This window comes from Schistocerca serialis, chromosome 9 (genome assembly GCF_023864345.2).
Source record: "Schistocerca serialis cubense isolate TAMUIC-IGC-003099 chromosome 9, iqSchSeri2.2, whole genome shotgun sequence".
In the NCBI taxonomy this organism is placed as follows: Eukaryota; Metazoa; Arthropoda; class Insecta; order Orthoptera; family Acrididae; genus Schistocerca; species Schistocerca serialis.
Genome location: NC_064646.1, coordinates 528540477 through 528567030, shown reverse-complemented (window position 1 = coordinate 528567030; position 26554 = coordinate 528540477). Strand labels below are relative to the sequence as shown.

Here is a 26554-nt window from a genome sequence, read left to right as displayed (position 1 = left end):
TGTCCTGAAGAGCAGCCTACTCAGCAACTGTGGGGTCCAGCCGTTTCTCGGCCACAGTTTGCCGCTAGTGGTTCGTGCACACAGACAGCCTGACAGTTGTCGTGCCTACTTAGAAAGCAGCACAGTGGTTGCGACTTAGCTCATAAATCACACGATCGGTTTCACAGGTAGCCCTGCCTTCGATGGGATTAGGTAATGCTTGTGACCGGAATTTCATTTATTATCATCCTTTGCATCATTTACATGATATAGGAAATGTCATAATACTGTCCAGGATATGCACAGCAGAATATTACAAATTTCTATCAAACACATAAAATTAACATTGTATAACATGTTGAAAATTAAAACATGCTCCTTTAACATGTACCGTATGTGACGAATTTATATATATTTAGTACATTTTCGAAAACATATTGCACATAATTTAGAGTTAAAAGAGTATAAAGGAGACATAGAATTGACAATGAGAACAACATGATATTGACAATACAACTATCAGTTAGTGACTTAAGGATTCAAAATATTCCTCTATGCTATAAAAACATTTATTTAGCAGATACTTTTTTAATTCCGACTTAAATTTTCCTTCATCTTCTGTTCCCCTGATGCAGTGTGGCAGAGCATTATAGAGCACCCCCTGTTAACTTCCCAGAATTTCTTAAGCTCGAACCTTGCCTCACCGTAATTTAATCCACAGTGGCTCACATGTTTTTGAGTTTTTGTTTTCCTTGTTCTTTCTACATGCAGATTCTTACAGATATGTGTATTGTAGTCATGAAGATCTGAATTTACACGTAAACTACTCGAGTGTGTTCTTGTATGCAGTATGCTTTTTAATATGTGCAAAGATGGTACTGTAAGTATGTTTAGTGGCATGAACAAGGGATTGCAGTGTGTTTGTGGAGAGCTGTGTGTAATAATTCTAATGGCCCTTTTCTGTAATTTAAAAACCTCTCTCAAGCGACATTTAGTTGCACCCACAATGTTATTCCATAGGATATAATAGAATCGAAATACGCCATATACACTAATCTTGTACACTCTGCACTGCAAACTCTGGAAATTATTCTCAGTGCAAAACATGCTGAACTGAATTTGTTTGGATATGTATGTGACACGGGCTTTCCAGCTCAAGTGTTGATCAATGTACATGCCCAAAAATTTTGTACAGCAGACTTTCTGTCTGTCTTATTACATAAAACCACTGTTGCACCCTCTTCACAACTTTTTCAGCTGTACTGAATAAGGATTTGCTGTCATCACTTATAATTATGCTTGTATCATCTGCAAATAACATAATTTTTGATGATCTGTTCGGCCTTTCAATGTCATTTATATAGATTAGGAATAATAGGGGCCACTATCTTATGCGTATCCTCATTTTTGAATAATGGTTTAACCTTAGAAATTTTCAGCCTTTTGGGGAACTCACCTTCACTGAATGATAAATTGACAATATCTACCAGTGGTTCCAAGATTTGTGAGCCGACTTTTTCTATTATTGTCACTGACACTTCATCCAGTCCTGCAGACATTTTAGATTTCATACTGTTAATTACTTTCAATATTTCATATGTATTAGTGGGACTTCTTATCATGCTACTGACTACTTTTGGTGCTGTTGTTTGGTAAGGCTCTTGCTTAATTTGTCAGGTACACTTAGAAAGTAGTTGTTAATGTAATTGGGCAAGACTTCCTTCTTTATTTCAATGTTATCACTAGATTTAAGTACAATATCCTGGTCTTTAGAGCTTTTTCCTATTTCTCTTTTAACAATTTCCCATGTGGTCCTTGATTTATTGTCTGACTTCCTTATTAGTCTATCATTACTTAATACTTTTGCTAGATTAATTATCCTTCTATATGACTTTTTGTAGTTACTAACATATTTTTTTAAAAGTAATGTCGGTATTGGTTTTCATTTCAGTGTTTAGTCTTTTCATAGTCTTGGAAGAGTTTTTAATGCCAGACGTGAACCAAGAATTTGTGTGTGTATGGCTAGATGAGTTGATTTTAACTAATCTTTTTGAAAAGCACATCTCAAAATCTGTCATGAAAAGAGAGAGAGCATCTGTATCAGTTTGTGACAATACTTCTGCCCTAGATTGGTTAGTCAGTGTGATACCAAACTGGTTGCAGTTTTCGGGAGAGAAAATTCTCTTATACATGTGATGTACTGTTTTTGTATGTATTGGAACTGTGAGCACTTTAATAATAAGTGCATTATGATCAGATATTCCTAGGTCGATATTCAAAACTTCTGTATCTGGGCTTTCTATATTTGAAATTATATTATCTATGAAACTTTTTTGAAGTGTTTGTTACCCTTGTAGGACTGTTTATGTTAGAATATAGGTTGAAACTATGTGAAATGTTGAGGAATTTAATTTTAAATGAACTACCTACCAACATATTGACATTAAAGTCCCCACATACAATTACTGATGTCTTCTCATCATGTAAGAAGCTCAGCAGTTCTTGAGTCTACTTAAAAAAATTCTGGGTCATCACATGGTGATCTATACACTGACATGACTGTTATTTTCCTATTTTTTACACTCATTTGCACTGCTGTTGCCTCAAAATGTTTTTCTATGCTCAGGAGTTCAGCTTCGGGTCTGTTTTTCACTTTAATATCTGATTTTACATAAATGCAGACACCCCCATCCTTGGCTTCCTTCCTATAAAAATGATCAGGCTTCCTTCCTATAAAAATGATCAACCAAGGTATATGGGGAAATATTAATGTATTCTAATTCATAATTTTTGCACCAGTGCTCTTGATTACAAATGCAATCAACACAATATTCACTGGCCTCAATCTCGAGATCTAGAATTTTATTTTTGAGACACTGTATATTAAGGCTAAGTAATTTTAAGATGTTGCAACTTGGTTGAGAGGACCTCTTCCTTGTATTGTCCAGTGTCAACGGTTTCTTCATATTGAGGCTGGGTACCAAAAATCCTTTAGGGACAGAGGTTTCGTGCATCTCGTCTTTCTTTCTTCTGTATGTGTCGCAACTTTGATGCGACTCGCTGGCCGTAAGCACATTTCTTGCTAGTGATGCTGCTGTATAGTCTGTAGCTGTTTCTGATACTGTTGGAGCTGTTGTGGCGGCTTTATTTGCCTCAGCTACTTTTGTGGCAAGTGAAGATTCTAGTGCTGGATCTGTTGCCGGTGAATTAGTTTCATTTTTATGTTAGAGAATTTCAGTTGCTGTGATGGGTGGTGGTAGTGGTATGGTACGGATATTCTTGTCTTCAACTGCTAACACTGCATTAAGTATTTCTCGACTAATGAATGCTTTTCCAAGTTTATTTCTGTGTAGCTGGTAAAATGACTTCTTTCTGAAGACGGTACATTCACATGTGTGGCATTCGGGAAGCTTCGGCATATTTTTTCAAATTTTCTATTAGTAACAGCGATTTCTTTGTTGACACAAGATTTTTACATCAGATTGTGTCTTTGTGGTATACTTGCAGTATAGAAGTTCACATTTGTAATTTTCTGTAGAGTGCTTCTTAGTGCTCTTGTGGGAAGTTTACCCTCATTCCTATAAACGTCATTAGCACCCCCAATTATTAAACAGTTTCTTCTGGGCTCCAAAAAATGCTCACAGTGTCTTAGAATTTCACTCAAGGGAGCCCCTGGTTTTGTCATTCCACTAACTTTAAACACAGTTTGCGTGTTACACATGATACCAGCTAAGCCCTCTCCATGACTGTCTGAGAGCATGTAAATATCTTCTTTGTTCTTCTTACTTGTGTTCGTCACGTTCTCACAATACGTATGTTCACTGAAAATTATAGTACCGGTACTTCCTCGCTCGTTATTACAAGACTTTGTGCTCGATTGGTTTTTAAACTCTGCATTTGGTGAAAGTACTTTGTTTCTTTCGCTATTTTCACATCTTTTAGACTTGTCACAGGTTTTTTGCCACTGGGAGACTGAAGTTTTTCTCGTTACGGTTAACACGAGGGAACTTTTTAGGCCATATGAAGTTATCATTTGGCCCATTTACAAAAGTGTCACTACACTCTGAATTGACTCCTATCACTTTTTCAAGCTTTGTACGTACAGTTTGGCTGACAAGATCGTATTTTAATGAAGCAGTCACACAGCCTTCTCGATATTCTTTTCGCAAAAACAATAAATCACGATAACTACAGTGCACATTCCCACAGTCGCAAGTCGCATTTCTTTCTTCTAAAGTATTTAAACATTGTCGACGGATCCATTTTTGGGACCGTGGGCATAATTTAACACCATTTCTCACCTTCTTACTACATTTTACACACACAGGATTTAAAAACTCTAATTTTCCGCGGATCTGTCGAGTAGTACGTCTATACGCGGCGCCACCATCTCAGTACGTAGATGGTGATGGAAGAACATACGGAACAGGTCTCACATCTCGTTTTTTTTTACACAGATACGAGCTAGAGGCGTAGGGTAGGGAGCAGAGGCCGTCTAGGGACGGACGAGGATATCGCGTACGTTCGGTGGACAGCGGAATACCAGCTTGGGAGGGATAGTGGGCAAGATGTTCCTCAGCTCGGGGCATGGCGAGAGGTAGCCGAAACCCCGGCAGAGAATGCGATTCAGTTGCTCCGGTCGTGGGCAGCACCGAGTCACGAGAAGAACGGTCCTCTGCGGTCGGACAGCGGGACTCCGGAAGGTGGCGGCTGACCAGAGAAATAAGGCACGGGATATCTGTTTCTGCACGAGGTCGGTCCGTGAAGGCGTCAGCGGGAGGCACTGCTCGTCACTACAGATGCGACGGCCGGGAGTGGCTGGGCTGTTCAAAGGGGACAGGGGTTTCTCTGTACGGAACGGGTGTCAGCTGTGCCTAAGTGGAGGTACTGCTCGTGGCCGGTAAGTTCCGTGTGGTTAGAGGTGCCGAAGTAGCAGCGCTCGAGGTGGAGGACAATATCGAGGAAGGTGGCTTGTCGGGTTGAGGAGTAACAGATGAAAGTCGGTCAGGGTGACAGGAAGGAGGTTGTAGATCTGGAATTTTTCAGGTGTAGCATTCAGTATTGGCTACGCTGTGGGCATCGGGAATGTTAGTGTAATGGGAGGGGGCACCAATAGTGACGAGCAGGCACCGTGCAGTAAAGGAACTGTGGAGAGTCTGAGGAGAAAATGGTCGGTGTCTTTAAGATAGGAGTGTAGGTTGTAAGTAATAGGCTGAGGGTGTTGGTCTACAACAGCAGAGATTCTCTCAGTGGGGGCACAGTAACGGTGGGTGGTTCAGTTCGTGGAGCATATAGAAAGTAGGAGTGCAGTGAGTGGGGGAGTGGTGGGGGGGTGGGGTCGGAGGAGGAGGAGGAGGAGGAGGAGGGAGGAGGAGGAGCAGGAGGAGGGAGGGAGGGAGGGAGGGAGGGAGGGAGGGAGGGAGGGAGAGGGAGAGGGAGAGGAGAGAGAGAGAGAGAGAGAGAGAGAGAGAGAGAGAGAGAGACTCTGGGGAGAGGTTGTGCAAGATTTTAGGAGAGTCTGGAGACCCTGCTAGATTTCTAGAACAGGGTCAATGTGACACGGTTTGTGGATGGACAAATCAGACAGCTGGTGGAGCCCTTCTGCCATGTAATCCTTGCAGTTCAAAGCCACAGTGGTGGAGCCTTTGTCAGCAGGTAGGCTTGCAAGGTCAGGATCAGTTTTTACATGGTGGATTGAGTTCTTTCTCCAGATGGAAAGTTAGTTTACACGTCGAGGAATTTGGGGAATGACGGTGAAGCGAGGTCCGAGCTTAAGAAATTCTGGGAAGTTAACAGGGGGTGAGTTGGGGGCAATGGGAGGGAACTGAGTCGGCCAGGTCCGACATTAGTCTTTGGTCGAGTCTGGTGGGTAGGGTCGGTAGCAAACAATTTTTTCCACTGCAGAGACCAGGAGAAGGAGAGAAGTTCCTTAAAAAGTCCAGCAGGACTGAACTTTGGAACCAGGCAAGAGGTAAGTCCTTCAGAAAGGACTTTCTGGGGCTAAGTCTTTCGGAGGAAAGATCACGACTGTGTTTCGGGTCTATTTAGGTTCTGAATTCCGGACGGTGGTGGAAGGGAGTTTTTGAGGGTGGGGTAAAAGTACAACATTAGCAAGGCAGGGTTTATCAGCTACGAGGCGATGTGTGGGAGGTTCGGAGGCTTTTGTAGAGGTGGTACAGAGTTGCCGAGCGTGCTGTCCGACACGACATTCTTCATTTTAATGACTGCTTCACAGCCTGTGCCACTTGGTTCCTTCCTACCACCACCAGCTTTTTCTGAACTGCACAGCTGGGAACTCTCGCAATATATCCTATGTTCACGTAACTCTCCTCGCCACAACCTCTGTCGATAATTGTCTTTAACCCACCTATCCTATTCTCTGTCCCCACTCCAGCACTACACAGCCTTCGATTCCACCAATGCACCCGCAGTCCTTTTACTTCTCTCCTTTCCCGCACCCCCCTCTCCCCAACTCCCCGCTCTCTGTCTAACACCCCGGCTGCACCTAGCTGCCCTACCGTCTCCCCTCCTCATTCCTGTATGTTCCCACAAGCAGCACTTTAGTGTCCCCCACCTCTACGTGCTATCCCTCCCATCCAGTCTCATCCTCACCCCCTCTACCCAGATTGTTTCTCCCATTACATGCAGTTGCTCACAATCTGGCCTCGGCAGCCTGAGACAGTGGGCATGTATGTGAGTTCTATTTGCATGCGTGCATGTGCGGTGTGTGTGTGTGTGTGTGTGTGTGTGTGTGTGTGTGTGTGTGTGTGTGTGTGTGTGTGTGTGTGTGTGTGTGTGTGTAATCCAGAAGGAGGCCTTTCAGCTGTAAGTTTACTTGTTCAGCACTTTTTGTTTTATCTGAGACTCAGCATCTCCGTTATACGGTGAATAGCAATCTATCAATAGCAATCTTGTCATTACTCAATCCCGGATTTCCCATCTTTTAATAAAAAGAATGTAACACTTACCGAATAGCCGAGCTTCTGGGCGGCGTGCAGGCGGAGATCTGCGAGTCTCCGGCATTTGTCGCAGAGCACGTCGATGACGTGGGGGCTGACAGCGCACCACATGTGTACTTTACGCAGGTTTCGGGCACTGCGGAAGATACGCATCGCCTCCCGCTCGGTCCTGCCGCTCTTACAGTTCTCCGAGTTGCAGTGCCTCGAGACCCTGTGGAATAGCAATATGTCGACAGTTCACTCCTGAATAGTATCTCCGACTGGCAGGACAGACAATTTGTCAACACACTGTGGCAGTCTATTTTAGCACCCACAATCGAAGTGCTGTCCCGTGCGAAACCAGAAGTGAACAGATAGGAAAACCAAACAATAACAAACACAAGCACAAAAATAGGGGGGATGGGGGGGCATATCAGCACAAATGTTAACTTTCAAAACCAGTGGTTCTGATGTTGATGGGAAGGAAGGATCATTAATAGTAGTAATTTCACCTTTATAAGGCATCCATGGAGAAGAAATAAAAACTTTGAGGTTCCTGATGACATTGTAATTCTGTCAGAGACAGCAAAGGACTTGGGAGAGCAGTTGAACAGAATGGACAGTGTCTTGAAAGGATAGTATAAGATGAACATCAACAAAAGCAAAATGAGGATAATGGAATGTAGTCGAAATAAGTTGGGTGATGCTGAGAGAATTAGATCAGGAAATAAGACACTTAAAGTAGTGAAGGAGTTTTACTATTTGGGGAGCAAAATAACTGATGATGGTCGAAGTAGAGAGGATATAAAATGTAGACTGGCAATGGCAACGAAAGCGTTTCTGAAGAAGAAAAAATTTGTTAACATCGAGTGTAGATTTAAGTGTCAGGAAGTCGTTTCTGAAAGTATTTGTATGGAGTGTAGCCATGTATAGAAGTGAAACATGGACAACAAATAGTTTGGACAAGAAGAGAATAGAAGCTTTCGAAATGTGGTGCTACAGAAGAATGCTGAAGATTAGATGGGTAGATGACATAACTAATGAGGAGGTATTGAATAGAATTGGGGAGAAGAGGAGCTTATGGCACAACTTGACTAGAAGAAGGGATCGGTTGGTAGGACATGTTCTGAGACATCGAGGGATCACCAATTTAGTATTGGAGGGCAGTGTGGAGGGTAAAAATCGTAGAGGGAGACCAAGAGATGAATACACTAAGCAGATTCAGAAGGATGTAGGCTGCAGTAGGTACTGGGAGATGAAGCAGCTTGCACAGGATAGAGTAGCATGGAGAGCTGCATGAAACCAGTCTCAGGACTGAAGACCACAACAACAACAACAAGGCATTTATGAGGTCTGTATCTTGGCTGAGGGTCTCCCTGGGTATTTGTCAGGATTATTGTGGGCATCGGGTCCATGAAGTACAGAAATATGCGAACTACAAGTTATTAGCCATCACCACTTTATTTCTATGAAAACATTTATAATAACGTGCTTGCTACACCGACCTGTCATAACATGTGACCTCCTATCATGAACAAATATAGATTTGTCAATACTTCATTGTGAGTTGAGAAAGACACGATTCTGCATCAGAACCACGCGCATCGGCAACTGTTGTGCCTGTGGAGGCAGCCAGTGACGCGACACAACTCCTATGCATGTGTGTGTGTGTGTGTGTGGGGGGGGGGGGGGGGGCTGCAATGTTAGAATAAAAGTGCTGAAAACCAAAGCGTAGGTTGAAACGACTGAAGGTTGTTAGACAAGGAGACATTATAATCTCCATCATTCTTTCCGAGCCATTTTGGACACGGCTTATTGAACTGAGTAGGTTTGACTTAACAAGTCTACGTAAGTTTTGTGAAGAAAATACACATTAATGCAATTGATATCTCACAAGTTATCTGGTACAGATTAAAAATGTGGTGTAACAGTTCTTAATAGCAATGCTAAAACAGATGGATCAGAAGTCCAACAAGCACATAAAGGCACAACTGTCAAGAATAAAAGGGAAAGGAACGCTAAACCACATTAAATGTTGATAGCACTTGAGATACTTAGACTTCCAAAATTAGACTGTATAATGATAAGCATTTTAATGAATAGGAACAATTACTGCTGGAACACTACTACTACTAGTAGTAGTAGTAGTAGTAGTAGTAGTAGTCAAACAAAAGAAGCAAGGGAGATTAGCATTTAACCTACTGTCGACAATGAGGCCACTAGAGATTGAGCTGAAATTCAAATACAGTTTTTATTTTCCTTTGTGCATAGCACAAATTTTTGGAGACTGTCTACTAAAGTTTTTTCTTTCATTTTTGTACTTATTTTACAAGAACCTTCTACAAAGTCAATTATAAGTAACAGGCACAAACAACAACATCAGCTACAAATTTTATACTTTTGTTTTTAAACAAAATTCTAACTATCTTATTTGTTTTTATTGACAATCACCTGTGATTATGCGCGTCATGGGTATATCAGATGCAGAATCTGCCAGTTGTCCACTGTGAACTAATTCCAGTGGTGATACAGTTGTCATGACAAGACAAAGATCATGTGTAGCAATAATTGTTTCTGTATATGTGTACTAAGAATAGACTAATTTCACTGTCAATTTAGCCATATGTATCTGCTTTTTCTTATGTTGAAAAATTTCATATATGAGACAGGTCAAGTAAACTATAATAAAACACGATCTCTCTTTTGCATTATTGTTCTTAGAGTTAACGTGTATCACTGTTTCTTATTAACAATACATAAATGAATTTTTCTTTAAAAAGTAAGTAGAGATGAGCCTTTCAACATAATTAATTATTCTGAGACTGTTTAATGAAAACGTGTTGGACTGTTATTGCAGTTTTATGTAATTTGGTATTTAAGTACTGTTGCTGCCGAGAAAGTTTCAGCAAGACCAAAATGTGCTTTTAATTTATTGTCATTTGTTATTTTTTCTTTTTTCAGTTTGTGTGGTTTTGTTGCTCTGAATGAATTTTCAACCTCAAGCACAGTGTGCACCAATTTGAAATCTAATGGCAGATTAAAAGTGTGTGGCTGACCAAGACTCGAACCTGCCAGGAAGTTGCTTATCAGTGTACACTCCACAGTAGAATCAAAATTCATTGCAGAAACTACGTTTTAGGCAACAGCTGCGCCATTTCTGGGTACGATCATTTCTTTAGGGAGTGTCGAGACTGCGAGGAATGTGACAGAACTTGTGTAAAGTTTCGAAGGTAGGAGATGAGGAACTGGTAGAAGTAAAGTTGTGAGCACAGGTCGTGAGTCGTGCTCGGATTGTTCAGTAGGCAGAACACTTGCCTGTGAAAGGTAATGTACCACTCCGGCACACAGCTGTAACTTAACAGGGAGTCGCAGTAGTATTATAATTACATTCTGTACACTACAACTGCAAACTACAGACTGATTCGAGTTGATTTGTATATAATTTTGAGAGTGAACAATATACTTAGTAAGTTTAATGCTTTGAGTTACAATAGTAAATATGAGAATTGAGGAGGTTATCTGTATAAAAAACTGAATTCTCAACTACATTACAAGCATTTTAGTCACGATGCATACAAGTGGCTAAGAGGTCTGTCAAGATCACAGTACAGGACTGTCGTCATTACCGGGCGATTGTAACACAAACTGTTAATGTTCTTTACTTTTGTTGTTGCAGTAAAAGTAGTACTATTTGGGTGCAACTGACACTTTGCAAAGTGCTCATACACTTTTTTGATTTCACCGAATGCTGTTTTTCAGGTACTACTGCTGCCGAGTGGGTGCTGTTCGACATGCAACTGATTGGAAACAGATTTGCGCAGAAAAACGGAGTTACACTAATTCTGCTACACGGAAAGAGCAACTCGCACGAATATTCGAACTTAGGCTCGTGAATTGACAATTAATGCTACACGGTGTCACTGTCCACTGCGCAAAGTGGTACCGAAATTTATAGATTCTAAGACTACGTATTTCTTCTCGGATGTTAGGTTTTATACCTAATATCCTAGCAACTGTCACCTTTTTTGCAATCTCCTTTGCTCGGATTCGCACAGTTGAAAATGTGAAGAGGTTACAATTACAGAAGCAGGACAACGCAAAGAAATGTGTCGGTTGGTCGGTAAGGATCAAGGGACTCATGGTGATGTATCAGACTGGGGTTGCCACAAGTTTCCCTGAGTGAAATTCCCTGATTTCCAGACAAGTTTTAGCATTTTCCCTGACAAATTTTGAGATTTCAAGGGTGAAAATTAAGACGTAAGTTGACAATCTGTCTTTGTAGCTACGGTACAAGAAACAATAGTGTAAACTAGGAAATATCTTTAAAAAAACCTTGCAAGCAGATGGCATTTCCTGATGTGGGCAAAAATCTTTAGTACTAACTTCAACATCTTTTGTAATGAACTGTTTTTAGATGGAGAAAGCAAGCCACACGGTATGCGTGTTTCATTAAAACCACTGATATTAATTTATTTCAAATAAATGAAACATTTTTGGTGACAAAAATACGCATTTCTTTGGAGTTAAAAGAGATTTAAAATACCTTCACCAATTTCATAAATAACCTCAGAAAAAAGTAGGCCTCTTGAAAGAAATGTGTAAGATGGGGATGAACTGTGTAAACCAGCTCTGTCGGTGGCTGCCAATAAAAGGTTGGTTCTACTATGTTTGATATCGTGTTACATCTATTATTTTATTTATTTATATATCTAAAAACAAAGATGATGTGACTTACCAAATGAAAGTGCTGGCAGGTCGACAGACACACAAACAAACACAAACATACACACAAAATTCAAGCTTTCGCAACAAACTGTTGCCTCATCAGGAAAGAGGGAAGGAGAGGGAAAGACGAAAGGATGTGGGTTTTAAGGGAGAGGGTAAGGAGTCATTCCAATCCCGGGAGCGGAAAGACTTACCTTAGGGGGAAAAAAGGACGGGTATACACTCGCACAAACACACATATCCATCCACACATATACAGACACAAGCAGACACAAGCAGACAAGCAGACATATGTCTGCTTGTGTCTGTATATGTGTGGATGGATATGTGTGTTTGTGCGAGTGTATACCCGTCCTTTTTTCCCCCTAAGGTAAGTCTTTCCGCTCCCGGGATTGGAATGACTCCTTACCCTCTCCCTTAAAACCCACATCCTTTCGTCTTTCCCTCTCCTTCCCTCTTTCCTGATGAGGCAACAGTTTGTTGCGAAAGCTTGAATTTTGTGTGTATGTTTGTGTTTGTTTGTGTGTCTGTCGACCTGCCAGCACTTTCATTTGGTAAGTCACATCATCTTTGTTTTTAGATATATATTTCCTACGTGGAATGTTTCCCTCTATTATAACCATATCATTTTATTTATTTATTTATTTATTGTTCTGTGGGACCAAATTAAGGAGAAGTCTCCATGGTCATGGAACGAGTCAATACATAAAATTATAACACGATATTAGAAACAGATAAAATGAAATATAAAAAAAAACATATTCAGGTGACAAGTCGTAAGTTTAAATGAAGAAAATCAACAATGTAACACTGGAATTTGCTTAATTTTTTAGCTCTTCCAGGAGCTCATCGACAGAATAGAAGGAGTGAGCCATGAGGAAACTCTTCAGTTTAGACTTAAAAGAGTCTGGGCTACTGCTAAGATTTTTGAGTTCTTGTGGTAGCTTATTGAAAATGGATGCAGCAGAATACTGCACTCCTTTCTGCACAAGAGTCAAGGAAAAGTGCATTCTACATGCAGATTTGATTTCTGCCTAGTATTAACTGAGTGAAAGCTGCTAACTCTTGGGAATAGGCTAATATTGCTAACAACAAACGACATTAAAGAAAATATATACTGTGAGGGCAATATCAGAATTCCCAGATTTCTGAATAGGGGTCGACAAGAGGTTCTCGAACTTACACCACACATAGCTCGAACAGCCCGTTTTTGAGCCAAAAATACCCTTTTTGAATCAGAAGAATTACCCCAAAAAATAATACCATACGTCATAAGCATATGAAAATATGCTAAGTAGACTACTTTTCGTGCTGAACTGTCACTTATTTCAGATACTGTTCTAATGGTAAATAAAGCAGCATTTAGCTTCTGAACAAGATCCTGGACATGGGATTTCCACAACAGCTTACTATCTATCCGAACGCCTAGGAATTTGAACTGTTCCGTCTCGCTTATAATATACCCATTCTGTCTGATCAAAATATCGGTTCTTGTTGAATTGTGAGTTAGAAACTGTAAAAACTGAGTCTTACTGTGATTCAGCATCAAATTATTTTCCACAAGCCACGAACTTTTTTCATGAACTACATTATTTGTTACTGTTTCAATATTACACACAAGATCCTTCACTATCAAGCTGGTGTCATCAGCAAACAGAAATATTTTTGAATCACCTGTAATACTAGAAGGCATATCATTTATATAAATAAGAAACAGCAGTGGCCCCAGCACCGACCCTTTGGGAACGCCCCACTTAACAGTGTCCCATTGGGACTGAACATCACTGCCACTCTCAATATTGCGGAGAATCACCTTCTGCATTCTGTTCTTAAAGTAAGAGGCGAACCAATTGTAAGCTACTCCCCTTACTCCATAATGGTCCAACTTCTGCAGTAATATTTTGTGGTCAACACAATCAAAAGCCTTCATTAAATCAAAGAGAACACCTATCGTTCGCAACCTTTTATTTAATCCGTCCAAAACCTCACAGAGAAAAGAGAATATAGCATTTTCTGTTGTTAAACCATTTCTAAAACCAAACTGAACATTTGACAGCAAATTATGTGAATTTAAATGCTCCAGTAACCTTGTATATACAACCTTCTCGATAACTTTAGCAAACACCGATGGCATAGAAATAGGTCTAAAATTGTCAACATTATCAATGTCTCCCTTTTTATAAAGTGGCTTCACTACCGAGTACTTTAATCGGTCAGGAAACCGACCACTCCTAAAGGAAAAGTTACAGATATGGCTGAGAACTGGGCTAACATACATAGAACAATACTTCAGTATTCTGCTAGATACCCCGTCATATCCATGAGAGTTCTTGGTCTTTAGTGATTTAATTATTAACTCAATCTCCCTCTTGTCAGTATCATGGAGGAGCATTTCAGGTAACAGTCTCGGAACACTTTTTTCTAAGAGCGCTATATGATTCCCTGTTGGGACTAGGTTTCTATTTAGTTCACCTGCTATATTCAGAAAGTGATTATTAAATACTGTACATATATGCGACTTATCAGTAACATGGACATTCCCACTACGCACTGATTCTATATCCTCGACCTGTCTCTGCAGACCAGCAACTTCCTTTACGACTGACCATATGGTTTTAATTTTATCCTGAGACTTAGCTATTCTATCTGCATACCACATACTTTTTGCCTTCCTAATAACATTTTTAAGCACCTTACAATACTGTTTGTAATGGGCTGCTGCATTTAGATTTTGACTGTTTCTAACGTTTTGATGTAATTGCCACTTTGTTCTACAAGATATTATTATCCCTCTAGTCAGCCACCCAGGCTGCCTGTTTGTGCTAGTACCCTGTTTTAAACGTTCTAACAGAAAGCAACTTTCAAAGAGCATGAGAAAAGTCTTGAGAAGAGCATTATATTTATCGTCTACTGTATCAGCACTATAAACATCTTGCCACTCTTGTTCCTTTATAAGGTTTACAAAGGTCTCTACAGCAACTGGATCAGCTTTCTTGAACAGCTGATGACTATATTTAACACATGTTGCAGCATAAAAATCTTTTAAAGTTAAAATTTGCGCATCATGATCTGAAAGGCCATTCACCTTTTTGCTAACAGAATGCCCTTCTAGTAATGAGGAATGAACAAAAATGTTGTCTATGGTTGTTCTACTGTTCCCTTGCACTCTCGTTGGAAAGAATACGGTTTGCATAAGATTATATGAATTAATTATACAATTAATATTGAAGTCACCACATAGAACTAACTTTTTGTATTTCCTATAAAGTGAACCAAGAACCTCTTCTAGCTTTAGCAAAAATGTTGTGAAATCGGAGTCTGGGGATCTATAAATAACAACAGTTACAAGATTAGCTCCATTAAATTTAACCACACGTGCACAACATTCAAACACATTTTCAGTGCAGTACTTTGACACATCAATTGACTCAAATGGGATGCCGTTTTTCACATACATGGCTACTCCCCCACACTGCAAAGAGCTCCTCGAAAAGCAGCCAGCCAACCTGTATCCTGGTAAAGGAAGCCTCTGAATTATCTCCTTATTTAAGAAGTGTTCAGATATACCAATAATTTCAGAGTCAACATCTATAAGCAGTTCACTAACTTTACCTCTAATACCTTGTATATTTTGATGAAATATACTAATTCCCTTATTACTCGGATACCTAAGCTTTGTCAAAAGTGATTCCCTTGTTAGAGAAACTTCCCTTAAGCAGGAATACCTATCAGCTGACTTCAATCTAAAAAAGGTGCAGCTCTAACACCCACTACTGCAGGAATTTTCCCACGAGTGATCCCACCAACCCCACCTATGCTGTCACGTATAAGCTTTGCCAACCTCCCCTTCCCATACCTGTTGAGGTGCAGGCCATGTCTAGTGAGTATTATGTGACTTTTCTTTTGACAAATACATGAGTACATAGTGCACAAGCTGCCAGCAACCAACACAATTTTTCTGATATATAAACTACTTTTGAAGTGCCAAAATGTACTAGAACAAATAAAATGTCTATAAAATGCCGCACTGTGCAACGTACTTGTGGTGAGACAGTCACAATTCCTGAAATCCATTGCTCACGGCCTCTGGTCTGCTGAGGAGCACCGCAGACCTGGGTCCGAGGATAAACCATGAAAATCTGCTGCATCGCACCACACACAAGCAGATCCGGCCTGCAGGCAGATCAGTGGGACTAGATCAGACAGGCAGGGCCTGTACATTAGTGGAAACTGAACGGCAGGCCAGACACATTACAGATACTCGCAGAAACGGCCTGCAGTTTTAGGTCGTCACGGAAATCCACTCGTGTGGCCAGCTATTCAGAGTCACAGACAGCGCGTCGACGAAATGAGGCCACGGTGCTCGATCCGTACGAATACTCCGAGAATCGATAATAATGAGGATAGGTAGCGAGTCACCGTAAAGACGATCGCTGAACCAGAACGGGCACGTAGAAAAGACAATCACACTCTCACAACTAAATTTTCAGCCACAGCCAAACAAGAGCACACACGCATTCACACAATCACTAAGACGCAACTCACGTACGCAGGGCTGCCAGCTCTGGCCACTGCGTCTACAGTCTCTCAGAATCAGATCCGAACAAACCACTCCCCACACCTCCACGCCTCTCGTCGGCAGCTGCTAGGCTGGCGGTAAGAAGTGTCGGCAGCACCGACTGCGAACTGATGGGAATGGTAGGAAGGGGAGAAGAGAAGCAGCAGCAATGAGGGAGTAGGGAAGAGGCGCACGTGCTCAGCGACGGTGCACGACACATCAGTAAACAAACCATTTCACATACCGAGACAAAAATGAGTATTTCTAGTGTTTTTTCAAATTTCCCCAATTTCCCTGACGTGTTTAAAATTCCCCGATATTCCCCAATTTCCAGAGCCTGTGGCGACCTTGCAGACATTCTGTCACAGCTGAGAATTAATTTAAAGAGAGGTAAATGTCTATGGGTTGGGCAGATACAAAATTATAAGAGCATACAAGGACTCTCCCCACACCCATTTGTGGAGGCAGAAACTTCACTCCTATCCGATCCCCACCGACCACATAATGGGCTCACCAAGTTACAGAGGAAGAAGATGACCTAGCCAGGACATTCAAAATAGCAAAAGTCATAAATCTATAAACGTAATGAACATCAGATGGGCTGCCGACAAGAAAATAAGGTGAGAGTAACAGTGACGTCAAGAGGTGGGTGGGCGCGGGCGAGTGTCGCTCGGGGCTCGGCGTGTGGCGGGAGTCTCCCCTCCCTCAGCTGCCCCTCTCCGGAGAGTCGAAGTCTTAAAGAGGGGAACAGCACCCACTATCTTGGGGGAAGCGTGAAACCCTATTAAGCAGATACTCTGTCAACAGCTAGTACGGAGGGTAAGAAATAATGAAGGTCTCAGCTACAATGGAGTGTTGCCCCTAAAACACAAAATAGGGTATGGCAGAAAAAAGGGCAAACCACACCTGAAAGTGATTAAAACAGAGTAGGAGAGGTATGACCGTGGCAGCTGATAGAGATGGTGGTGTTGACAATCCCACAGAACCAGCCAAACCATCCCGCACCATCCCAAAAGCACTTCAAAACCACCGTACGCTGTCCACCAACATTAGAGGTGAACAATTCGGAAGACTGTGCTACGTAGGATAGGAGATTCATTACAGCGGTACAGCAGCAGTCTCCTCGATAGTGTAGAGTTTGTTAAAAGGGACAGTAGCTCACCAGATGTTCTGTTTCTGAGTGAACAGAGGTCTGCAGATCTCCACACACTACTGTCTACGTGAATGTCGGGTGGGTAATCGCTTCTCCAGCCAAACAGGCAGCCGGTTCATTCCCTGGACTCAGGACCCGGAGACAGACAACTGAGCAGGCACTGCAACCGAGGTCACGGAAAAGATCGTAAACAGTAGGTGACGAAAGTAACATCGGTCAATAGCACGGAGACTGCTCACTGGGTCACTACAAATTAAGATCTCATCAACAGAAGTCTGTTTTATAAAACTTAAAGCTCTGTTAATGACTATCAGCTCTGCAGTAAAAACACTAGATGTTCCTGGTAGCAATTTTCTTTTTTAAAAAAAAAAGGGTTAGCAGGAGGCGTAAAGCATATCCTGCCTTACTCGGGGTTTCAGAGCTACTACCATCCTGATACTCCTGATGAACTGACAAAAACAGACATTGAAAGATAACAGGGATGATGCAGGTTGGTCTCAATTCGTGGTCTGGGTGCTAACGGAGGGGGCAGAACACAGTGTGCACATTCTGAGCAAGTTCCGTGGGGGACCTCCAGGTGCATTCCGACTGTTAATCACCCCCGAGGGTGGGTGGATCGGTGCCCCTTATCCGAGAAGAATCCGATAAGTTGGACAATTAGGAAAACATTCGAGTGCGATTGCGTAAGTGAGCTGGAGTTGGTACTGTGAGAAACGGAGAGGTAAGTTCTCTGCTTCAGCAAAGACTTTAAGCAGAACTGACCTGCTTATTGTAGTTCTTTCCTCAGTAGCATCATCACTCTTTTATCAGTGAAGTTGAAAGTCCAAATGAGTGAGGGATGGTGTTTACTCAAAAATGTACATATAATCTAGATTGCATTAACACACATACATGCATTCTTCACTAAGTTCAACTGTTAAGAACAGTGACCCGTTTATCAATTACAAAAACTTACTAGCCCAAAAAACCAGATCGACATCTACAATAACAGTGGTGAAGTTAATTGTTTGACTGTGGTACAAAATACAGTCAGTATTTACACAAAAAAGTCACAGTTCCTTTTTAACACTACCCTGTAGTAATTTATTACAGAAATGATTACACTTCGGTAGTTCAATCCAGTCCATAACGGGCTTCAGTATTCAACAATCGGTAGTTTTGATGACCGTAACATTTCCTACCATTTCTCAATCACAACACAGTTTAGTAAAGATGTTCATTAATTTAGGCTACAGAAATCACTCAAAAATTATTAAGCATCCAAGTCTCGAGCTTTGCTGTTGTCAGTGGACATATTTTTGCTCGCCGAACACACGTAGTAGTGGCACAAATTGACACTGGGGGTGCTCCCCACATAGGTCTTACTCGTGAGCTTTCAAACGACCGACTGCCAATTCTGGATGAAGTCTGACTCTTTGTAGACTGGCACAAGAACAAACTGCTATTTTGGAGGCTACATTGTGGTTTAAAAATGGCTAGGTTGGATTTTTCTGATTTTCTTATATTACAAGAACTAATATGATTTTGGCTCACAGAAAATGTTGCTGGTCAGAAATTCAGAAAAACACCTGGATGCTATTACTTTCACACAATGTAGATCCCTTATTTACATGCATCAGTGCCCTACTGCAAATTAGGATAAATTATATGAAATTATTAATTATTAAATCAATTAATCAATACTGCATATCATTTTATACACAAAAATAAGTAGTCAAAAGTCATAATCTAACAGTAGCTATGATGAAATTTGTAATGGAAGACGGGGCTGCTGATGTATTTGAATGTCAACTGTCTTGTCACTGGTAATTTAAAGTACTTTCCATAAAAGTCAGAATGCTCAGCATTCTGTTGGTATGGGTCATTAAATTAAATTGTGCCGATTAGCTCACCAAGTTTCACACGTATCGAACTATGGTGTTAACCCCAATCGATTGTAATACTTAATCAACACCTTCCACAGCCAAACTGATGCCACCAATGCAATCAGCGTAGTGAGAAGAATAAACTAAACGACAAAGCTAAATGGAGAAAGCCCAGTTACACCTCTGCAAAAGCAATACATGTGCCATATATGACTTACAAAACAGTACTGGAAACATGGTAGAAAATTATAGGAAAGAAAAAAAATTTGCTATCAGCAGATATTCAAAACTTAGCAGATGGGAGAGGAGAACCATGCTATATCACAGAGTGTCAAAGGAAGTAGTCTCAATGAAGTGGTCTCAATGAAGTGGTCTCAATGAAGTGGTCTGATGATGATGATGATTGGTGTGTGGGGCACTCAACTGCGTGGTCATCAGCACCCACACGAAGTCCCAATTTTTACACAACCCAATCTAGCCACAATCACAAATGATGATGATGATGATGATGATGATGATGATGATGATGAAGAAATGATGAGGACAACACAAACACCCAACCCCGGGCAGAGAAAATCCCCAACCGGTCCGGGCATCGAACCCGGGACACTGGAGCCCAGAGGCAGCCACTATACGACGAGCTGTGGACTGGTGCCAGTGACTCGACTTATTCCACGATGACAAACTCGGTGCAGTCATTTCAAATTTGAAGGTACCCCTGAAGCATAAACCTGGTGACCACCATCCAGTTAGGTCGAAACTGTGGCCCGGTACGTACGGAGTTAGGCCGAATAGGATGATTCGCTCCCTGAGAGGTGTGGGCGAGGAAGTGGAGAGGTTTAAGCTTACGCGTGCGGGCGACTCTTTAGTTAACAAATATGGGACAGCTGTGTCAGCCTTTTATCAAAGAGGAATCCCAAAAATTGAGACTGTGCAACAACATCCCGGCACTAAGTACACAAGTTGAGTTCTGGGTCCAGACGGTGTAGTGGGACGAAATTAAGCGTCACCCATCCACCAAAGTCAGCCCAGTTTGCAGGTGACTATAAGTTTAATTTAGTTTTGTTTATGTGTTTTCTTATTATTTGTAATAGATGTGAATTATCTAAAAGTTTTGTATTTTTTTTATGTGTTTCATGTACGGAGAGGGCGGCGCAACGAACGGGGACAGCATCTTCGTTGCCGCGACCAGAGAGGAAATTGCTGGCCGCTATGCGTCGCGGGTCGACAGCCAAGGAGCAACAGAAGATCCTGGAACCGAGTTGTTGCGTCGTGTTTCTAAAAATTAAAAATGAATTTTTATACTCTTTTTGTACAACAATGACGTCATATAGAGCTTAATCTTATTGAAATGTCAGTCACTGTCTGTCAACGCTCAAGTTCACATCTGTATGTGTAGGAAGCTAATAAAATAGTGTATGCTATTAAAGTTGAAACACGTGTCTTGAAGATTTATTTATGAAGAATTGTGTGAACGGATTAATAATATATTTGACAAGATTAGTAATTCTTACGTCGTTCGCCGAAACTTTGAATCTAAAAAGTTTATTTAATGTGTGATTCTGATATCGATTAGATCAAGATAACGTGTGTCAATATAATTTCTGAGGAGAAACAAACGAAATTTAAATTGGGAAAAGTTACAAAAACCAATTGGCCCAAGTGATGTAATTCTTTGCACACGACTCAACTGATGTTTTACAGTTTCGTTCAAGAACCATTCTATGACAATTTAAAAGAATATGAATCATTTTTGAAGTGGGTTGTAACTGACGTAGGTGACGAAGTCTGCACATGGTCATACATATATCAAACAAAAAACTAATACGTCGTTACACTATACCGTGGCGACCTTAGAAACAGGACTTGTGTGCAACTAAGGCACACAGGTACGAAACAAAACATCAAGAGTCCTTCGGAAGTCAACGCGAGTTTTCGTGGAGCCTTCACCAGCCAGCGGCGACTTCGTGGGTGTGGGCATCTGACGGAGCGCAGCCAAGCAGTACGGTCACGCAGTTGTTCCACGAGAAGGCGCATCTGTTGGGCAGCAGCTGAACGCTGCAAAACCCGACAACCTTTTTTCTCCCTAAACTAATAGGCCCAGTACATCAGCTGCGGGGCGTTCCTCCGGCTGGTAATAGAGGTGTTGCTGAGGGCTTCGCCTGTCTACGGTGGTGCCGACGTGGTAGCAGCCAGTGACGTTTCCGGTGTTCGACTCAGCGTCCTGCCGGTTGCGGAAGCGGGGTCGCAGCATCTCAGCGGCTGCATCGACGGCTGTTACATCTGCAGCCCATAGCAGCACACTGATCATCGAGAACTACAAATTACAATATTAGTGTCCGGTGAGTTTGTTTCAAGTTGGAAGTGGAGTGTTGTACATAGGGAGTGTGCTTTTACAGGATTGTTGATTACAAGTCTGCGTGTGTAAATAGTTAATATCTTACAATAATGTCGGGAAGTGAAATGTCAGACGAAGAGCAATCTATGTCCGATAGGAGCATGAGAGCCCTTTTTAGGGCGATCGCTAAATTAAAACAATCTAACGAGGAATCTACTGCTCGATTAAAAGATGAACTAAAACAGGAATTAAAACAGTCTAACGAAGAATCTATGGCTAGATTAAAACAGTCTAACGAGGAATCTACTGCTAGATTAAAAGAGGAACTAAAACAGGAATTAAAACAGTCTAACGAGGAATCTACTGCTAGACTTAAAGGGGAGCTAACAAAATCAACAGACAGGTTGCAGGAATATCTTAATGAAACCAGTCGAGAATTAAGTGATAAAATAGAGTCTTCTAAAGTTGAAATGCAGGAAAAATTAGTAGGACTTAGTAATAAGATTGCTGATAATTGTAAAAGGTTAGAAGAACATATCCAGGAATCGCGCGAGGAAAAAGCTCGCATGCGAAACGATATCACTGACTTAACCGAGAGACTAGATAGTGTCCATATCTTAGTTGTAAATGAAATACAGAAAAATAACGATATGTTACGAGATGAATTTTCTATGCAAACAGAAACTGTTCACAGAGAATTATCGAAATCTATTAAAGAGGTCTCTACCAAACCTGTAGAGATTTCTTCAATAGATAATGTAGAATTAGAGACATTAACCCATCAAGTAGAAAAGGACCATACCGAAATCGAAAACATGAAATTTTTAATTACTGAAATATGCAGTAACCTTGAGACTGCCAAAGATAATAACATTGATGAAGGTACAGAGCGTTCACATCGTGAGCACAGTGAAGAATCGATATTAGCTAATCGCGTATCCAATACAGAAATGCGGATACAGGAAATTACTAAACGGTTATCGGAATTAGATAATAACGAGAACATTTCAGGTAGCAGAGGTAATAACGTAATCAGAGACAACAGTCACATCGAATTTGCTAGCACGGACGACAACAATATGAATAAAGCAATCACGGCAAGCCAATCCGATGCAACTCCGTCTCTGCAATCAAAACAAAATCCGACTATTTCTCTCGCAGAATGTCTGGATGACATAACGACAAATTCAAATGTAGCAAGTCGATTTCCTGTATTCAAACCAGGAGGCGAACTTCACCCTATAATCTTTATAAAAGCTTTTGAAACATCATTATCTCCTAAATGGAGTAATGAAAAACGCATTCAATTTGTAATAGGACATTTAGAAGCAGAAGCTGCGGAATGGGCAGTACTGCATAGAACTGAATTCAGGGATTGGGATGATTTTGTTAAGCAGTTTAAACAAAATTATTGGTCAAGAGTAAAACAACAACACTTAACTTTAGAGTTGTTAGACCCTCCTCCATATTCTAAACGGTGGGGAGGTTATAGGAATTATTTTGAATGGCATTTAAACCGTGCTAGATTAATTGGAGAACCAGTTATTGAAAGACACCTAATACGAGTCCTAATTAGTAGGTTACCGTATTACATAAAGGAAAGAAAAATGTTATTCTACGAATTATATAAAACCTTAATAATGGGGACGAAACAGTTAACACTCGGGGTGTGTGGTTATATTTTAACGACTTGTTGTATTGGAAAGCACAGAGGGAACACCAGAGATGGAAAATCTGCATTCCGAAAACTGTTGTGGACGAGTTAATTACTTATATTCATGAAGGTTACGGGCATTTTGGAATTCATAAATGTATTAAACATCTAATGAAGTATTATTATTTCAAAAATATGTCCCGTATGGTGAGAAGTATTATTAGGGCTTGTGAAACCTGTCAAAAGGTTAAAGTTAATAACAAATCTAAGCGTTATAAATTATATGCTGTAATTCCTCGAGGTTTGTGGGATCTACTATCATTAGATTTTTTCGGCCCTCTGCCTCGGAGTTCAGGAGGATTAACATATGTGTTTGTTGTAATGGAATGTTGGTCCAAACATGTGAAGCTATATACTTTGAAACGAGCGAATACAGCAAGCGTTATACGCTGCCTCACCCGAAATTACTTTGTTAACTGGGGAATTCCTAAACGACTTATGTCTGACAACGGTAGTGCCTTTATTAGTCAAAGATTTCAAGATATGATAAGACAATATGGAATCAAACATATCTTAATTTCGAAATATCACCCTCAAAGTAATTTAGTAGAAAGAGTCATGAAAGAATTAGGACGATTATGTAGAACTTATTGTGCACATAAACATACTCGGTGGGCCAAACTAATGCCTGAATTCGAAAAGATATTAAATGAATTGCCTCACCTAACGACGGGATTATCATCTATAGAAATTTTAGGCAAACGAATTATAGGTGAGCCTTTACTAGCTGCTCTACCTTGGCCACCAGTAAATGAGATCCAACAATGCATTCCAGACGAAAAAGTTTGTGAACAGATTGTAAAAAATGCCGAACGGAGAGTTAAAAGTTATAATCAACAGGCTATAGAACCCTCATTTCAGTTAGGAGATCTTGTGTTAGTACGATCTCATCCTAAAAGTTCTAAGATCGGTAAGGAATGTAGAAAATTCTTCTTTATCTTTGAAGGTCCATATGTTGTACATAAGATTGTACATCCCAAAGCATTACTTCTTATGGAACCTTCATCAGGTGTAATTAAAGGATTATATAGTGTTGATCAAATGAAACCCTTCATTCCTAAATAAGTTAATATTTAGTATATGTTACACACGGAAGAGCGTTCATAGTTTATTCATGTGAAGTTTTCGTGATAGTTACGTATTATTTTAAAGAATGAAACAGAAAGCTTAAACAAGTGTTCTACAATAATCTAATGGTACTTCAAAAGGAGAAAGATAACCAAAAGGGGGATTTATATAGAAGAAATTTTACTCTTAGGTCAAAAGGAATTTAGCGTATTTTAAATTTACTCGGATAGTAGGAACCAAAGGGGATGGTTAATAGTTTAGGGACCATGGGCGTCCAGAGCTATATGGCTCACGAGAACATAGCAGAGTGCCTTTAATAGAGGTTTGTAATAGTGTTAATATAGAACACACCAAACGGGGCTCTCTCGCTTGTTTCTCCTAAATAAATTGCCATTACCCAACAAGGTGTCCGAAGGTAAAGAAGGCCGTGCCGAGATTCTAAAGAAAGTTTTGCTTGATTTCTTCCTGACCTCAGGCAAAAATAAGGCATTGGGGAAAAGAATGACGTAAAGTAAATAGTACTATTAGTTACTGTGAGAAACTTATGAGTAATATACATTTTTGGAAAGAATAACTCTAGTAAATAAATGAAACTGAAACTAATCTATCACAATTTGAACACTCTGTCCTAATGTAACAACGTTAAAGAACGTACTAAATTAGAATTTATTAGCAACTATTAACTGAAGAGGAGCAATCTCCCTATATTCGGTTACGAATTACCATAATAGCACAATTAAGAGTAAATGACAAATAGTCACAACAATATCGTATTAAAAGGATTAAATCTATCTAAGAGCAAGGACTCTAGGTTACGTAAAATGTGAGGAAATTGTATTAACAGTTAAATATTGTATATTGAAAAGTTTTAATTTCGGTTAAAACCTGACAAACTGAGCCTGTGGGTGGGGTATGTAGTGGGACGAAATTAAGCGTCACCCATCCACCAAAGTCAGCCCAGTTTGCAGGTGACTATAAGTTTAATTTAGTTTTGTTTATGTGTTTTCTTATTATTTGTAATAGATGTGAATTATCTAAAAGTTTTGTATTTTTTTTATGTGTTTCATGTACGGAGAGGGCGGCGCAACGAACGGGGACAGCATCTTCGTTGCCGCGACCAGAGAGGAAATTGCTGGCCGCTATGCGTCGCGGGTCGACAGCCAAGGAGCAACAGAAGATCCTGGAACCGAGTTGTTGCGTCGTGTTTCTAAAAATTAAAAATGAATTTTTATACTCTTTTTGTACAACAATGACGTCATATAGAGCTTAATCTTATTGAAATGTCAGTCACTGTCTGTCAACGCTCAAGTTCACATCTGTATGTGTAGGAAGCTAATAAAATAGTGTATGCTATTAAAGTTGAAACACGTGTCTTGAAGATTTATTTATGAAGAATTGTGTGAACGGATTAATAATATATTTGACAAGATTAGTAATTCTTACGTCGTTCGCCGAAACTTTGAATCTAAAAAGTTTATTTAATGTGTGATTCTGATATCGATTAGATCAAGATAACGTGTGTCAATATAATTTCTGAGGAGAAACAAACGAAATTTAAATTGGGAAAAGTTACAAAAACCAATTGGCCCAAGTGATGTAATTCTTTGCACACGACTCAACTGATGTTTTACAGTTTCGTTCAAGAACCATTCTATGACAATTTAAAAGAATATGAATCATTTTTGAAGTGGGTTGTAACTGACGTAGGTGACGAAGTCTGCACATGGTCATACATATATCAAACGAAAAACTAATACGTCGTTACACTATAACAGACTGCGGTAGGACGACACAAATGCGTGTCTCACATTTTTGTCGAAGAGAATTGGAGGTCGCGAGAAAGGGTCCAAGTGGAGGCTCCATGGATACACCTTGAAATTGTTGTTTGGTGAAGGCTACAGACTGGGAGCTGTTACAAATGCAAAAGCTGAAACAATGTGAGTGTGACGAGAGGTACGACAGGTTGTGAAATGCATGGAGCCCTGCCATTTTTTTGGACCCGTGCACTCTGAGTGGTGTACCGACTGTAACACGAAAAAATCAGTGGAGTAAAAGCCGACAAAAATCAGTAGGGCGTCTTGAAAGCCCCTGTCATTTAGGTTAAGTAAAATGTGATCATGCTGGGCAGTGTTGTATGCCTCATGGAGATAAAAAAGGCTTCAATGAGATTTCACCGTTTAGAAACACCCCATCAGATTGCTGTTTCCAACCTAACC

General features: G+C 40.5%; 1 protein-coding gene across 1 annotated transcript in view; it reads right to left on the bottom strand.

Annotated features, from left to right (window-relative positions):
- The window catches only part of LOC126419750 (uncharacterized), a 123684-nt gene that overhangs the window by 43417 nt on the left and 53713 nt on the right, over positions 1 to 26554 (bottom strand). Inside the window, exon 3 of the mRNA XM_050086926.1 lies at positions 6948 to 7149. Within this exon, the coding sequence (XP_049942883.1) occupies positions 6948 to 7149 (202 nt within the window). The remainder of the gene's footprint in view (positions 1 to 6947; positions 7150 to 26554) is intronic.